This window comes from Trichosurus vulpecula, chromosome 8 (genome assembly GCF_011100635.1).
Source record: "Trichosurus vulpecula isolate mTriVul1 chromosome 8, mTriVul1.pri, whole genome shotgun sequence".
NCBI classification, from domain to species: Eukaryota; Metazoa; Chordata; class Mammalia; order Diprotodontia; family Phalangeridae; genus Trichosurus; species Trichosurus vulpecula.
This window is the reverse complement of record NC_050580.1, coordinates 77,656,890-77,674,182: the sequence shown is the minus strand read 5'-3', so window position 1 is coordinate 77,674,182 and position 17,293 is coordinate 77,656,890. Positions and strand designations below refer to the sequence as shown.

At 45.3% G+C, this 17,293-nt stretch overlaps 2 protein-coding genes across 5 annotated transcripts in view; one reads left to right on the top strand and one right to left on the bottom strand.

Annotated features, from left to right (window-relative positions):
- Positions 1-3,592, top strand: part of HOGA1 (4-hydroxy-2-oxoglutarate aldolase 1) — a 35,981-nt gene extending 32,389 nt beyond the window's left edge. Inside the window, exon 7 of the mRNA XM_036734910.1 lies at positions 1,812-3,592. Within this exon, the coding sequence (XP_036590805.1) occupies positions 1,812-1,961 (150 nt within the window). The 3' untranslated portion in view covers positions 1,962-3,592. The remainder of the gene's footprint in view (positions 1-1,811) is intronic.
- MORN4 (MORN repeat containing 4) lies at positions 3,484-14,349 on the bottom strand. Of its 4 annotated transcripts, XM_036734912.1 has the most exons (8): positions 14,218-14,281; positions 13,892-13,947; positions 13,689-13,789; positions 10,295-10,333; positions 6,937-7,075; positions 5,697-5,811; positions 5,178-5,287; positions 3,484-4,864 (listed from the first exon to the last, which is right to left on the bottom strand). In XM_036734912.1, the coding sequence occupies exons 5-8, from the start codon at positions 7,001-7,003 to the stop codon at positions 4,716-4,718; spliced, it is 441 nt and encodes a 146-aa protein (XP_036590807.1). In that variant the 5' UTR covers positions 7,004-7,075; positions 10,295-10,333; positions 13,689-13,789; positions 13,892-13,947; positions 14,218-14,281; the 3' UTR covers positions 3,484-4,715. The 4 variants fall into 4 exon arrangements, with proteins under 4 accessions (XP_036590807.1, XP_036590809.1, XP_036590806.1 ...); XM_036734911.1 differs by lacking the exon at positions 13,892-13,947 and having other exon boundaries at positions 3,485-4,864; positions 14,218-14,336; XM_036734914.1 differs by lacking the exons at positions 13,689-13,789; positions 13,892-13,947 and having other exon boundaries at positions 14,218-14,349.
- Positions 14,350-17,293: the final 2,944 nt, after the last annotated feature.

The following is a 17,293-nucleotide window of genomic DNA, read 5'->3' as shown; positions in this document are numbered from 1 at the left end:
ACTCCCAGGACACAGAACTTCCTAGGGTCTATAAATAGGATGTACTGTTTGTAAGATGAAGCCCCTCCAGCTGAGCCCCATCAGGGTACATGCTGCCCCTGTACATTACATTCCTCTGTGAGGCTAGGCGACCTGCTTCTGTACCTCCCACTCACCCAAACATTTTTTCTGTGGAAAAAGAGAGGACACAGAGAGAGCTACTGATAGAGATGGGCAGACAAATACAGACAGGTAGACAAAGAGACAGGCAAACAAACACAGACATACAAATACCACACCCAGAAGCTGCCTGTAGGCAAGCTGAAAACAAGAATATTCTTTCCGAGTTCTAGGGGTACATGGTAGGGAGAGGGGGGAGAATGATGCTGGAGAAGAATCAGATTGTGTCTCTGTTGTTATTAGGAAGGGAAGAACTGCCTCGCTGCCATCCCAATTCTGGGCATGCTGGCACTGCCAACCTCCTGCCTCACAGGAGATTCCCTTCTCTCCTATGTCAGCCCTGGACATAGGCACAGGAATTCCAGGGCCACCTGTCTGAAGCCTGGGCTGTGGTCTCAGCTACTCTAACTGCAGTTTGATCTCAGCAGATTGCCCTGCCCCATTGTACACAATGTCCTCCCTCCCCTCCCCTGGCTGCCAGACTTCTGCCCCATAGCTATATTTAGGAGTTTCCACAGCCTTTTCTACCCAAGCATCTAACCCACCCTCTTCCCAAGTCCCTTAGGGGATCTGTAAGGGGTCTTCAAGAGTTGTCTAGTGACTCATGGACTTTGGGGACAGGCTATTAAGTTTTCTACCACTGGGCCTCTTTTCCTCCTCCTCACAGCCTAACTCTGTCATCCTGCCCCAGAAAGAGTGTAAAGGGCTGACCTCAGTCCTTAAGAACACTTGACTTGGGAATGCTACTTCCATGATTACTAAAGAATGCTGTCCTCTAGTGGATGGTTACTCATAACACAAAAGAAGGCTTTTTGTTTTTAATCTCTTACAGAAAAGGTTTCCTTTGTGCAGTGAAGAACACCAAGGTTTTGACTGCAGGTCATAGATCGGGGAGAAGCTGGAGGGTTTGAGGGTGGTGAGAAAGAAAAAGGGAAGTTGGGTCTTAGGGAGTGGTTTGAAGTTATTGAAGCAGGGAACATGAAGCCACTGAGTAGGATATATCCCTGGCTCTCCCTTAGAAACCCCTCTCCTTCCTTGCTTCAGCCCTCCCGGCCTGACTTCTGCATTCTGGGTCCCAGCTGATAAGGGAGACTCCAAAGCTGGGATCTACAGGCCCAGTCCAAGAGTTTGGACACCTTTCCCAAGGGGCAGTGCTCAGATTGCTTGTACCCCTTCCCTCCTCTCCTCCCCTTGCTGGGATTTTGTTCATCCTAGAACTAAGGTGTTGGGAAGCAGTGTCAGGTAGGGGCGAGGAATGAGAGGGACCTAGTACTCATTCCCACTACTCACTAATAATGTGCTGTGAAACCTCGGGCAAGCTGCTTCATTTCCTTGGGCTTCTTTTCTCACTGATATGAAAAGGGGTCGGACAAAAGGATTTCTAGTCTCTTCTAAATTTAAAAATATGTGAAAAAGCTCTTCATTTTTTCCTGTTTGAAAGCTCCTACGGTCCTATACTTGGCTCTCACTCACTAATTACCCTGCGTCTCTCCTTACTTGAAGCTTTGGTCCCAGATTTCCCTCTTGGTGTGATAGTCTTTGAAAAGTTTTTATTCCAGGCCTGGGAGAAGAGGTGGGAGCCTTGACTTTGAGGGGCATATGTGTCTGTGCCCAGGACAAAGCTAGAAACTACCTCTCGCATTTCCTCCCAGGTAACCCGAGGCTTTGGGATCCCGGGGCTGAAGAAAACCATGGACTGGTTTGGCTACTATGGAGGTCCTTGTCGCGCCCCACTGAGTAAGCTGAGCCCTGACGAAGAGGAGAAGCTGCGCTTGGACTTCACTACCAATGGCTGGCTGTGAAGAGCCAGGCTGTCCCCTGCCACATCTCTACTCTTATACCCATAGCCTTAAGCACACAGTAGAAGGTAGGTGGGTGGGGGGAGCTATGGGGCCATTACCTTTTGCTCACTCCCATTCTTTCCCATACCCCAGCCCCTAAGGATGTGACTCAACCTTCCTCCACCTCAGCTTTCCCATCTGTGAAATGGGAATAAAATCACCCACCTCACAGGGTTGTTGTGAGGATCAAATAATGTATCTAAAGCAGCTTCACAAACCTTAAAACCGTATAAATGTGAGCTATTATTATGTCTCCAGGCCCTTCCTCCTTCACCAGACACTACTGACCAAGCCAGTGGTAGCATCAGGACCACTTAATTCCCCCAGACTATAAACCTCATATCTGTTTCACAAAACCGCATTCTTCAGAGTCCCCGGTTAAGAAATGATGCTTTTTTGCTGCTTTGGTCTCTGCTCCAGCTTTTTTCCTGACCTTGAGATCCAGATGAGAGGGGGCAGGGGTGACAGGAATATCATAGTCTGGAACAAGGATGTCTGTGAGGATGAAATAGAGGCTGCCTAGGCTTGAGAGGATAAACCTGAGCTTGTCTCTGCTGTTTGGTCCGTAGGGGAGGCTTCTAACTACTGATGGAAGCATGTGAGAAGAAAACCTAGAGTTGAAAAACTGAGACACAGACAGAGGCAAAGCCACTGACATTAACTGCACTCTATCCCCATCACTGAGCCAGCCACCTTGGCCTGGACCAGTATTTGTCAAGCTTTAGGCACAGTGCCTGGCACATAGCAGGTACTTAATAAAAGGCTTCTTCCCCCCCGCCCCACCCCCACCGGCATCTCAGTACTGTATAACTCAATGGCACCCATCTACTCTATGCATTTCCTGCATTTGGCAGGTGGGATGAGGGCATGATCTCAGGTTTGTGGTCCAGGGTGCCATCGGCTTCGTCAACTGTGTGCACACAGCGCCACCTGGTGGACAAATGTTACTGAAGCTGTCTTTAGACATCGTTAGGAATCGCAAATTGAGACTTGGCCAATCTTCTGTCCAGTTCTGCCCTTGATTGGTAAAGTCATTGCTTTGGAACTGAAATAACCCCCATACCCCCAACCACGTGATACTATTTATAAAGACCAATAAACTACACAGAAGCAAACAGGCTCCTGATCTGCCCCTACCCTCCACCCTACATTTTCTTCCTGGATATCAAGAGGCCTTTGCCTAGCGGAGCCCATCATGGCAGTTCTTGAGGTCCACTCTGTTTTAGCACTTAAAACAGGCTCTAATGATGGCATGGAGGAGAAAGCCATAAATACTTTCAAGGCCAGGTGAGCAGATCAATGGAAAGCCCAAAATAAGTTGGAGGGAACTAGGCCAAGAGGCTTACCGAGGGACATCTTGGATCTCAATTTATTACTGGCCCTTGGAAACAGCCAATGGGGCCATACTGATCTAGTCACAGCTACAAAGAATAAGTAAGGATCAAAAGCAAGGGAACTAAATATCAGCAGTTTGAGAGATATGCTGATTCCTTAGAAACACTTTTATTTCAACAGTAAAATCCGGAGATGATAGAGGCACACAGCTAGTATTTCCACCAAAATCTGCTGCAAATAAAACATTCGATGTGAGAATAATGGAGAATATGGTGTGTTCAAAGTCTCAGAATGAGCATTGCATGATGCTGATGAGTAGAGTTTTCATCTCCAGGCCTAATGTCCGAGGCTGATGGTGAGAGAGTTATGGTGACCTGGATTTAGTCCACCAAATAGTTTTTAGCTCAACGTATTCCTGATGGATCCACATCCACCTTTGTCTAAATTCCAGGGGGCTGGTAGTGGTCTGGATAGGTGGTCCACAAGGAGGAGTCCACCCTAGCCAGTTCCTTTCCAGTCTTAAGAACGAATAGGTCAATCCTGGCCTTCACACATTGTTAGTGGGCCTGGAGGTCCCTGTCCTCTGCTCTACATGTGAGTTTAAGATTATAGTTTGGTATCACTTTCTTACCCATATAAGAACAGCAATGAAAGTACATAAAGATGAGATGCAAAAATGGAGTCCTTTCGTGTAACATAGTTATACTGTCAAGTCAAGGACGCATGAAGACTCATCACAGCACCCAAAGACAGAGAAAGAGGAGTTCAAGATCAGCCTGGCCAGTTCACAAGATAGTCCTGGAGCCATAATTCCAAACAATAATAAAATAAGAAGGGAACCTAAGAAAAATCTCCTACCTAGGCTTTCAAAGGCCTGTTGCACACCTTCTCTCCCTGGCCCCCCAACAGTCCATCATCTTCCCTTCCCCAGGAGGCCCAAGGTGTGGGCCGCTGCCTAGGGGTGGCTATTGCATCACCTCCCCCAAATGGAGGTGGGGCACTAAGTACACTGCAGGTGACCATGGACCCAGGATAGAGTAGAAGGCAGCAAGGCTGGGGGCGGTGCAGGGATTTAGGGATCACGAGTCCCAGGATGTGGAAAAAGGCAGCTCGTCTGAGCAGCAGCAGACAAGGGGCAGGGCCAAGGCAAAAATGAAATCAGCTGCACCCTGTTCGGCAAGTCAGAGTTGTTGGAGGGCCTGAATGGCCCCAATCCTCAATCTAACTCTTGATTGGCAGGCAAAGGGATGTGTCAGAAGGCAACTGTTTGGTGTTTATAACTCAAAGAATCTTGGGTCTGATTCATTCCTTCACCTGCAGTGAATGAACAGAGGTGGCCGGTCTGCTCGATCGCTCCTCCTGCAGAACCATGGTCCCCTGTCAAGCTGGGAGGTTCCGGGCTGATTCAGAAGCCCTCTGTGCCCGCTGGATCACTGCAGGACACTTTTCTCTCCGTAGTAACTTGTTATTCTCAAACAGACCTTCATTTCGAGGAACTCCATGAGAACCGTCAGGAAAAGTAAGCAGGCCTGAGGTTGAGATAAAAGAGGAGAAACAATTAGAGACATCGTTACAGGAAGCTATTCAAAGGTGTCAGTTCAAATCCAACTCAGAGAAGTTGAAAAATGCTTTACAGGCTTATAAGAGATTGCTACTGTCACTCTGATGAGGACTGTGGAGGGGAAAGATGGCACTCTTGGGCATTAGTAAAAGGGGAGAGGCTGCACTCAACAGACAGTCTCCCACCTTTCATGCTCAACAATCCAACTGTTTGGACCCAAGAAGAAGGCCCAGCCCGGATAGGTGAACTGAAAGAACACCCCACCTGAGGCTGTTACTTACCAAAACCATCAACTCTGCCACTCTTGAATTCTCCCTCAAAGGTCATGTTGTCATGGCGAATGAAAACTCCAACGCCGTTGAACTTTCCTTGGGCAAACTCCCCCTCGTATCTGCAGAGAGAGACACCAGGATTAGCCATTTGCGGAGAGACTCCACGCTGGGGTTGAGTGAACATGTGGAACATGATTTCACCTGTTTCTAAGCTCTAACCATATTCAAGCGGAGTTAGTGACTGTGACATAACCCAGGAAGGGAAAGAAGGGAACATAAGAGGAAAATGCGGGATGGAAAGTGATGGAGAATAAGAGTCAAAAGGTAACTTCCCTCCTGGCCACTTCAGAGAAGCTTCACGATCTTAAAATGTTTAAGATCAGTCAAGAGAGCTGCACACACTCTTTGCTGGCAGGATCTGCAGGGAATGGGACTGGCTCGGAGTTAGCAAATTGTTTATCATTATCCCGTTTGTAGACTGGAGCCTCCCCAGTCTAAGGCTGAGAGGGGAGAGGACCACGTACCCACCTTGAGCCATCTGAGAAAGTCAGTACCCCGAAGCCATTAAAGAGCCCATTCTCAAAATGACCCAGGTAGGTGCCACCATCTGCAAACATCAGTTGACCAATGCCATGCCTGCGGCCTAAGCAAAGAAAAGGACAGGTGTCAGGCTGGAATGGGGCAGCTCCTGGGTACCTTCTCAAGCACCTATCATCCCTTTCCTTACAGACCACCGACTCAAAGAGGAAAGAGTTATCCTAAAAAATAAAAAGAGAAGTTAGTGACGTCAGTATGTTTAGCGTTCTGGTGCTGAAAGAGCTAGGAAAGCAAAGCACCAACGCTGCCATTGTGAAGGCAATGGGACTTCTTGGGACTTCCCCTCCTTAATTTACAACCAACTGCTTTGGATTCTCTTCACATGTGATAGTGACAAGAAAAATCTAGAAAGAACATCTCGATAAACACACTGCCCATCAGCAGTGCAAAAGGTGCAGGACAAAAAAGATCGACTCTTAGGGCAATGGCTAAATTTTATATCTTTAAGCGTACTCTATTTGCCCACTGAATTGGCCAGGAAACAAAGAAAGATGCCGGGTGAACAATGCTCTTGAGACAACAGAGAATGGAGTTTATTGTAGGGACAAAGAATATGTAACCTCTTGGGGCTACCCAGAAGTTACATGTGAGTTCTTGGAGGGCATAAAGACGGGCAGACGGAACTTGGGAGAGAAGGAAAAAGACTTGGAATGAGGTGAGGCAAGGAAGGTGACATCTCTCCTGTAGGTCCCATACTCAGTCAAGCTTCCAAAACAAAATGTTTCAGTTGTAGTAACATGAAATCTGTCCCAGTCTGTCACCGAAGGATTGAGGCCAAATCGGGGTAAACATAGAATCTATTCTTCTAGTTGTATGCTACCAGAACAGTTAAGGTTGAATCGATGATATCCTTAATTTTTGTGCTTTTAAAATACTTAGTTTTGTTTTACTCCTATCGATACAAAGGGAACTTATTCATTAACATTTAAAAAAAATACCTAAGTAACATCATTGAAAGATATTGAGCCAATCCAGATTTTGCAAAAAGGGTAGGGTGTGGGTTGATGAGGGGAGACTAACATCGATGTTTCTACTCATACAGATATAATGAAAGGGAAAGATGCTAGGGAGAACAGATGACCCAGCAAAGTTGATTCAAATACTGTTAATATAGTTTCCCTTCATCCAGAAAGGAGTTCTCGTCTCTGGAGACCTTCAATGCCCTTCTCACCCTCCTTCCACTCGCCACGATATTCCTCCCCGCTGGAGTAGGTGAAGGAGCCTTTTGTCAGGGTCATGGTGACGGCTTACAGTAGAGCAGCGAGACAACCGCAGGAAACAGGTAGAGGCTTGCTATCGTCATGGGACAGCTACAGGAAAGGAAAGCAGCTTTGTAGATATGTCTGAAAAAGCTTACCAGCCTGCCCAAATTTTCATGAATTCAAACAGATCCTATGAAAAACATCCTTTTCCCCAACCACCATTATCCCTTTTTAATTACTCTCACCTTCTAGCCAGCTCCTTTACCTTATTTTAAAAATGTGAGTCACATCCTATTTTCTAAGATTCCAGGGGAGGAAAGAAGAATCAAAAAAATGAAGATCTACTCCGTGCTAAGCATAAAAGACCTGCCCTCAAGGAGCTTGCAATTTATTTGTTGATGAAACAAAAATGAACAATGTAAGACACAATTAAATCTGAAATAGTGTGGTCCAATCATAAGTACTGTCAACATACTAAGGAAAGGGAGACTAATTAAGGTTGGAGCATGTGTGAGAAACTTCACGAAAGCAGGGGCGGGAGCAGAAAAGAACATTTGCTATCACAGAAAATGTAGTCACTAAATACCCTAAATTTCCTACGGCAGCTCATTACTGGGATTCTGACATCGTAAAATTAGGAGATGATTCAATGAAATTCAACAATTTTTGCCCACAATATGGAAAATATATATTAGGCGCTGAAGACGAGAGAGAGCCCAGAGTGAGGGGAGCCGGCTGGGAACCTGCTGAGCTCTGATAGAGCTGGGGCTTCCACCTCATCAGAGTGAGAGAGTGAGTGTGCGTGTGTGTGAGTGAGTGTGTGTGTGCCTGTGTGTGTGTGTGTGAGTGAGTGTGTGTGTGTGAGTGTGTGTGTATGTGAGTGAGTGTGTGTGTGTGTGTGAGTGAGTGTGCGTGTGTGTGTGAGTGTGTGCCTGTGTGTGTGAGTGAGCGTGTGTGTGAGTGAGTGTGTGTGAGTGAGTGAGTGCGCGTGTGTGAGTGAGTGTGTGTGTGTGAGTGTGTGTGTGAGTGTGAGTGTGTGAGTGAGCGTGTGTGTGAGTGAGTGTGTGTGCGTGTGAGTGAGTGTGTGTGTGAGAGTGAGTGTGTGTGTGTGTGAGTGAGTGTGTGTGTGCGCGCGCGCGCACGCGCAAGTGTAAATGGGGAGTCTGGGGAGTCACTGGAATAAAAGAGCTCATGGGGACGTCAGGTGTTACCTAGTCCAACCCAAAGCTGAGTAAAAATCCTTTCTATGTCATCCTCAACAGGTGGTCATTCCGTTTCCTCTCAACGACCTTCAGTATTGGGACCCTGGCTACCTGGGGAGACAGCCCACTCCACTCTTAGAGAGCTTTCTTCATTATTAAATTCTCCTTATGAAACCAAATGTGCCTCTCTGCAACTTCCACCAAGACTCTGAGTTCTGCCTTCTAGGGGCAAACAAAACAAGCCTAATCCCTCTGTCTCATGATTATACTTCAAATATATACAGACCGTGACCATTTCCCCCTCAAGTTTTCTCTAGATTAAACATTTCCACTTCCCTGCACTGATCCTAACAGGGAATGGTTGTGTATCTATCTCCTCATCCCCATGACTGTTCCCCACTAAACACACTTCGGTTTGTCAACATCCTTCCTAAAATGTGCTGCCTAGACCTGAAGCAGTTGTTCACTCCCCATATGCTACAACCAGGGCCAAGCACAGCAAGACCATATATAGCCTTCTCATTCTGAGGAATAATGCTCCCATGACTCTGGCTTGGGACTAGGCTAGTTCTCCTTGACACATAATGACGATATTCTTGGACACTAGAAGAGCCCCTGAAAGTCTGCCAGGTTTGTCACACGAATGATCTCACTGCTCACTACCACATCCCTCTGATGCAGGCGTGATTACCCTCACTCTAGAGATTAGGAAATTGCAGCTCAGAGGTCCAGTGACGTGCCCCCACTCACACACCTTGTGTCAGAAAGGGAACTTGGACAAAAGGTGTTTTGACATGACGTGTGACACCCTCTCCACGGTGCCACATGCTTCTGTAACAATGTATCACCCCACTGACTCACTTTGAATTGTGGTCTTCTAAATCTTGCTCAGGTTTTTCATGTGATTGTCCAGTCATATTGTACCTATCCTATACTATCGTGGTTGATTTTTTCCCCCCAAGTACAGGAACTTCATATTTCCACTTTCAGGTTTCACTCATCCCAATAGTTTCGGCTCCTCGTTCTAGTCTGATGAGGTCTGTCATTTTACCTCCTTAGCTATCCCTCCCAGATTGTTTTTAATCCACAAATTTTAATGAACATACCATCTATACCTTCATCCAAATAACTGATTAAAGTGAACAAAACCAGGATAAAGGCAGAGCCTTGTGGCACTCCATCAGAGACCTCCCTCTAGTATGCCATGCTTCCATTAATCATCATTCTTTAGGACTGATTATTGAATTCTAAATCTACTCCCATCCTTCTCCATCCTGAACACAATGAGATCATGACAGCCTCTGTCAAATGCCTTGCTGAAATCTGAGAGTGCTATGTATGTAGGATTCTTTTCATCTAGCATTCTAATAACTCTGTCAAAAAAGGAAGTGAGGGCAGCCTGGCAAAACTTACTCATGATGGACTTCTGCTGATTCATGATGGTCACTGGCCAGGCCTCAGCCCACGCTGACACGGGCTGATTTCTCCATGCCTTACCTGCCCCTAATATCCTGATGACCTATTTTCTCCAAACAAATGCAGAGCTGGGTACCTAACATGTATTCTCAACCATCAGAGTTCCGGGCCCTCAGCTCTGGTTTCAGACTCACAAGGCCCTTATCTCAGCAGCTTAGCATCAGACAAGGTCTGGGGGCAGGTCAATATGACTCCACTGCAAATACAACATTAATGAGAGTGAGAGGAATGGTTTTCCATCAGAACTCTAGGGAATAACTCTTTCCAGTTCAGGTAGTCATTTTGATAAATAAAGACTAAGGCTGGTTCTTCCCAGACACAACAAGCCAAATCATTAGAGGCAGTGTAATCTATGACTGTTGTTGCACTCATTTAAGATCAATCAGGATTTAAGGAAAGATATAGCACTGCATATTCTATTACCGAAAAAGTAACTTCCAAAGCAAATTCAAAGTTCCTATTTCCATAGAAAGGTTATGCTAGATCAATTCCTTTACAAGTTCAGCTGAAACAAATAAACATTGCTATGTCTCAAAGACACGCAAGGGTTCATTCCAGGATGTCTTGTGGAAGGGACTAGCGTGAGATTAGCACCCCCATTGATTCATTTCCCTCTCCTGAGAGCTACACAGAAGCCCTAGTCAGTTACCGTGTTGCTGGAGGAATTGAACTTCTGTTTCTGAGGAACCTGGTGGATATTGGAAGAAAGGAAATAAGACATTAGCTTTATCGACTGAAAAGGTACTAAATTGCTCCTTAGCTAGGAAACCAAGCATGCCTTTGCTGTGTTGTTTGTTGGCCCTTTGGGAATAACCCCAAATATACTGAGAAAGCTAATGAAATGCTGTGGATTACTTTCTGGTTACTAAGATTCAATTCAGGAGGCCCTGCCTTGCACCCTCTTTCATTGGTTTTAGAGCACAAGCTACAAATTCCCCAGGAAGTGTGGCCTATCTTCCTGGCAGTTGTCTATTGGATACAGTCTCTCACCTCCCCCCGCCACCCCCACCCCCCCCCACCACCACATACACACACACACACACTCCTAAGAGTACAAGTAGGAGTGCTATTGAAAAAAAAAAACATTTGATATCAATGCATCTCAGCCAACAGCTATTCTTTAGTTGGGCGAACAGCTGCGACAAGTGTCTACATCTTATTGCTGCTGTTTGGGGCAATAGAGAGACGTACTGCTTTGACTTCCATAATTATTCAAACTGATTAATAGACAGTTGCACCACCAATAGCTCAGAAATGGAATTTTATCACTGACCCTGGTCCCTGAGATGAATTTACTAGTTTAAAAAAATGTAACCTCTGTGAACAAAGCCTGGGGCTTAATTAGTACATAATAAAAGATGCCAGAATACAGAATACTTTAGTTAACAATGAACTCAAATCAATATTTGTACCAGTTATTAAAATGACCACTTTAAAAAGGATATAGGGACTCTAGGCTTAGATTCCAGGTTCATAAGTGGCATCCAGTTACAAAGGCAAGATGATTCATGATTCTAAAGAGACACCCACCTTTTCTGTACTCTGGATAAATGAATGAGCTACAAAAGCTATGAAGCTACATGCCGAACATTTGCCCAAAAGGAAATTACTCTGCTGTCTCCAAGGATGGATGTACTAAGATGTAGCTCAGCCCTCACAATGGAATTACCATTTTATGAGTACAGGGTAACTTGTTCCCAAATAAAGATGGCTGTTTTATATGGGGGCAGACTGTCCTAAGGTAAAGGATATGTTATTTAAGTGTCTACCTTACCTGCTTATGTACCTTTCTACGATATTCCCAAAATATAACATTCCCAGATGTCACACACTGAAATTTCCACAAACTTCTCTCCTTGATTAAAAAGGATATTGGTACTTAGGTTTTAACAATACTAAAGAGAAGAATATAGAGACTGCTACATGCCAGCCAGGCCTTGAAATTCAACTCAGATACTTTGATGGATCTTGGATTCCACTGATATGGGTACTTTTTCCAGTAGCGTAGATCTAAGCCCACCCGTACCTTCTCCTATCTTGTACAACTCCTGTCCAGATCTGCCTGTAAATAAACCCTCCACAGCAGAATCAAATCATTCTGGCAAGGATGGGGGAGGGCAAAGGGAAGGAGATATCTCTAGATCTTAACAAGGTACTGATAACCACCAAGACTATCCAACAGTTCTCCCTAGGTCCTGCTACGTGATCACCTAATCTTTTTTCCATTCGTAAATCTCTGATGATATTCTAGTTTACAATATTTCTCCTGGGTAGTTCTTCACTGGTAATATACTACAGTCAGCTCATACCCACCATACATCTTCTCTGTTGCCCTTTGGGTGATCCTTTGAGGACTTTGACAACTCAGTCAGACATCACCACGAAAAAACTGTTAAAAAGCTAGGAAATAATTTTGAGGAGAAGCTCAGATCACTAAAAGCGTTGTATAGTCTCCCCAAGGGTAATCTTGCCTGCTCTCCTCCTGTCCACTTCCTGGGCACAGTTCACTGTTGATTTACAATGTTTGTATAAGATAGCTGTATCCAAGGACGAGCTTTGGTGATTGTTCATTCTATTGTATAACATAGTCTGAATAATAGGAATTCTTCTTCCATTAGGTTTTCCTCTGTGAACAATCAGGACAAAAACTTTTGAGTGATTACAGCTCTTACTTGGTTGGCTCTGTAATATTCTGGGGCTTGATGTAATTAGTACAATGTGTTCCACAAACAAGTGCATCTGGAGACCTTTAACATCTGTAGAAAATCCTTCTTCCACTTATCCTTTGCTCTGAACATAAGATAATTCTCCATGACAATGGCATTCCTGGAAAGCATATGTCTCCCTGTTTTATGACTTGACATTAAAAAGCAGAGGGTCATTATAATGAGTTATCTTTGTTGTTATATCTTTCAAGGGATGTTGTATGATTCTGACATATGCAACAGGGATACATTCTTAGAGAAGAGCCTTTAAGGAAGTATCCTGCCTTACTGAACCAAATGCCTTTTTATAGTAAAAAACAAAACAATAAGCACAGTGTGGTCTTGTATCCTCTACACCTTACAGTCAACTGTATGACTATAAAGATAGAACATTTTTGGTGAAAGCCATCTGTTCCCTTCTCATACCTTCATCCAGGATGCCCTTGTTGCATACGTAGATTATTGCTATAAAAACGTTGTAGATCTGGGAACACAGGCCAAATGGGGTGGTACTTACTGATAGTCTCCCAATTTTGTATGTGTTTGTGTATGTTAATATTAAGGTCTAAGACTTTTTGACATGCCTTGACATCCTCCCCTCATTCAGATACCTTGAGAATCAAGCCCTCAACACTGTCATCTTTACAGGGACCTTCTGTATATACTAGGTCTATTTTAGTCACTCCTCTCATCTTAGCTTTTTCCAGGCACTGAGATGTCAGAGGCTAAATACGCTAGCTCTACCACTGTTATTAAGGGTTAAAAAAAGTTTTGAATAAAATCCTTATTTTGGAGGGGAGAAGGCAAGGGAATTGGAGTTAAGTGACTTGCCTAAGGTCACATAGCTACTAAGTGTCAAGTGTCTGTGGCTGGATTTGAACGCATGTACTCCTGACTCCAGGGCTGCTGCTCTATTCACTGTGCCACCTAGCTGCCCCAATAAAATCCTTATTGATACTGCATCTTCTATTACATGACCAGAAGATGATGATCCAAGGAGGACCAAATACTCTCCACTATCATCATCCTTTCTTTTCCAACTAGACCACAGAAAAGGTACATGTACATTCATGATGGCCCTGCTCTGACAATCATTAAGAGTTAAAAATGATCACTGATTTAGAGTTGGAAGGTCACCTAGCCCAGCCCCCTCATTTCATGTAGGTAGCCAAATGGCAGACCTAGATAGAATCTGAAACTGAGTATTTTGACTCCAAATCCAGTAGGGGGGTTTTAGGTGCCAAGAGCTCATAATTAAAATTTAACGTGGCCGGGAAATTTATTGGAAATGTTGATGCAGAAAAATAAAAAATCAAACGGAAACAAAGTTCTCATTACCATCCGAGAGTCCAAGTTAGGAAGTTTGCGGGGCTGGTCAGAATATTGAAGGCAGGAAAGTCCAGGGATCAGAGAAGAGCTAGTCTAAGGCTGGAGGTTGGCTGGTAGAAAAGCAACCAGAGAAAATGAGCACATGTTGTCAGTCAGCCCCTTCACCTCTCTGAACCTCCGTTTCCTCATCTGTAAAGTGGGGAGATTTTTACCTCCATGGGGTGTCTTGAGGCTGCGATGACCTAATGCACGCGGGTAGCTCTGTAACCTTAGGGCGCCATACAAACAAACGATGCAGGATTGTTTTGCTGTTATCGTTACCATCTCTCAACTCATTAGAGCAAAGCGATCTGGTCCGCCAGCTCCCACCTGGGCCCCGGAGGCCAGGCCTGGCTCAGAGGGCTCCGCTAGCAAAGGACAAGCTCAGCATCCTCGCCTCGGCTACATCCCTGGCCTCACCCACGGCCACACCCACCCCCACCCCTCTCCATCCCGTGTCCTCTCCCCTTCCCCCGCCCCCCCCTCTCCGCTAGCTGACCTGGGCGCCCCCCGAGACCCCGAGTCTCGGCTGCCGCGTCCCCGACTCCGCCCGGCCAGCCGCTGCTGCCGGGAGCTCCACCGCCTCCCTTGGACCCCTCCGGGTCCCGGCGCTGCACCGAGCAGAGTCCCCGCCGCCCGTTGGTTGTTACCTGGGCAACCGGCAGCAACGCCTCTTCCCATTGGCCGGTGCGGCGTCGCCTGCGCCATCTTTGTGCGGGGAAGAGTATAACGAAGGGATGCGTCGTTGGAGGGAGAGAGCCCGAGAACGGGAGTTCCGGGCAGGTTGTGCCCGGCCATTCCCCGTCCCCTGAGGGTACTAGTAACCCATGTGTCACCCTTTCGAGGGACTGCTCGTGCAAGACTCTTAAGCAAGAAGAACCCCTGCTCCAATAGTCATTACGACTCCAACTTTTATAAGCCTCTCTGCACCATTCTCCAGCATCACAATTGTAAAGCATCACTGCCCTTAGTTTTTCCACATATGAATTTGTACAGTTCATATGCTAGTATATTTAAAATGCTTTGCCTTCCCTCCTTTCTTTGCAGAGGTGGGGACCACGGGTACTGCATATATAGTCAGACTTAACTGTTGTGTTGCTTGGTTTTGCTGAACACTACTTCCTTGCTCCAGCCAAACATTCCCCTCTCTCTCAAATCTGCAATGCTTGGCTGCTTAAATTGCTTGGATGAATTGGGAGTCACCAACCCTATTCCTTCCGTTAGTGTCCTCCAAGACGTTGCATCTTCCCGCTCCAGACGTTTTTTTTTTTTTCCTGGCTGTCCCCGATGCCTAGAAGGCTCTGCCTCCTCATCTTCACTCCCGGCTTCCCTGGCTTCAACAGAAAAGGGGTAAATGAAACTTTAGGACCAGACTTCTTAATACCCACAGGCACACATTTTGATAAATAGTTTCATATATGTAATAGAGATGAATTGGCACCTGGGGGCCATCTTTGGAGCATGCATAGATATCCCGTCCTTAGTTTCAGTTTAAGCAACCATGTGGCACTTGGAGGGAGCTTCTGTCCAGTCATACATGATTGAGAGGTATGGATGATGATGAAAAGACTTGGCTTGGGGTACAGAAACTGAGTGAGTGTATAAAAGGGACATACCCCTTCTTTTATTTTTTCTTTCCTTTGGAGCTTTGAGGAGGCAAGACTACTTTGATCGGTCTCCGAAAATTGACCTCTGGGTTCAGGGGAGGGACTATAGGACTTTAACACAGGGAGACTTGAGTTCAAATCCTGGTTCAGATATTTCCTAGCTTTGTGACCCTGGGCAAGTCACTTAATCTCTCTGTGTCTCAGTTTCTTTATCTGTAAAATGGGGAGCAAATAATAGCACCTATCTCACAGGGTTGTTATGAAGATCAAATGAGTTTACATTTGTAAAGAATTTTGCAAACTTTAAAGTGCTATATAAATGCTAGCTACTATGGGGGATGTAAGCATACGGTCACCTCTGTCTCTGATTTTTTTTCTTTTTTTGCTGTTATGTGAATGAGTACTGTGGACATGTTTAGGCAGTGACTTTGTGAGTTCAGGAGAGCCAGAGATGAATGGTGGCAGTAGCGGTGATCACAGGAGATGGATGTGGAAACAGACACTGTCTGAACAGTCAATGGCTGAAGCTTCAGGCAGCATGACCCCATCATGGCAGACAGAAGAGGACTGTAAGGACTCTGGGAAGACATCAGTCCGTGGAGGCCAGCACAGAGCTACATCTAAGGGAAACTTGGTGATGATTCTATGAAGGGAGAAAAGGAACCTCAGTGACAAGTGTTACAAGGTATCTTTCTGCCCCATAGTGGTACAGGACTGATGGACCTGGAATTAGGAAGATGTGAGTTTAAATGTGGCTTCAGTCAGAAGGACTCTAACAAAGAGGAGATTTTATAATTTGATTTTAGAGGTAATGGGGAACCACTGGAGTTTATTGAAGAAGGGTACGTGTATCATGGTCAGACCTGTACTTTAAGATCATTTTAATAGCTGATTGGAAGATGGACTAGAGCATAGAAGTGCTTAAGGCAAGGGAGACCAAACAACAGGCTGTTGAAATAGTCTAGGCATGAGGCAATGAAGGCCTGTACTAGGCATGGCAGAGGAGAGAAGGGTGCATATACAAGAGATATTGTGAAGGTAGAATGGAAAGGACTTGGCAACTGTTTGGATATGGGGGAGAGGGGTAGTTAAGGAAGCCACCTAGGTTGTCAGCCTGGGTGGCTGGGAGGATGGTAGTACCCTTGATAGTATAGGGAACTTAGGAAGAGGAATAGATTTGGGGGTGAAGATAATGTCTAGTTTTGGAAATATTGAGTCTAGGGTGTCTATAGCATGTTCAACTGAAATGTCCAAAAGGCAGTTGGAGATGTGAAACTAAATCATTGAGAGAAGTCAGAGATGGTTAAGTAAGTGTGAGAATCATTTGCTTAGAGGTGATAATTGAATCCATGGGAACTGATGAGATCACCACTGTTCGCTGTAGAATGTCCAAAAACAAATCAATTCAACCAATATTTACTTTGGACTCCAAGCTAGGAACTTATGAGAAGAGTTGGATACTCGAGTTAATCAATTAATTATCAAGCAACAAGCACTTACAGTATTTAATGCTTTCTATATGCCTGGTGGGGCAGCTAGATGGCTAGAGGACTGGGCCTAGAGTCTGGAAGACCTGAATTTCAATCCAACCTCAGATACTTACTAGCTGTGTGACCCTGAGCAAGTCATTTAACCTCTGTTTGCCTTAATCCACTGAAGAAGGAAATAGTAAACCATTCTAATATCTGCCAAGAAAAACCCATAAACAGTATGGTCTATGACAGGGGTGGGGAACCTTTGGCCTGTAGGCCACATGTGGCCTTTGAGGTCCATGGGTGCAGCCTTTTGACTGAGTCTAATTTTTATAGAACAAATCCTTTTATTGAGGGGATTTGTTCTGTGAAGTTTGGATTCAGTCAAAGGACCAAACATGAGGACCTAGAGAGTCACATGTGGCCTTGAGGATGAAGATTCCCCATCCCTGGTCTACATGGTCACAGAGAATCAGATACTAAACAATAATATATG

What these genes read in the sequence shown, in the direction of transcription:
- MORN4 (XM_036734914.1), bottom strand. Translation starts at nt 7,003, where the DNA reads ATGACCCTGACAAAAGGCTCCTTCACCTACTCCAGCGGGGAGGAATAT. An exon ending in TCGTGGCGAGTGGAAGGAGG is followed by an intron (nt 5,812 to 6,936) that starts GTGAGAAGGGCA and finishes TTCTTTGCTTAG; the next exon opens with GCCGCAGGCATGGCATTGGT. An exon ending in ACTTTCTCAGATGGCTCAAG is followed by an intron (nt 5,288 to 5,696) that starts GTGGGTACGTGG and finishes CTCTCTCTGCAG; the next exon opens with ATACGAGGGGGAGTTTGCCC.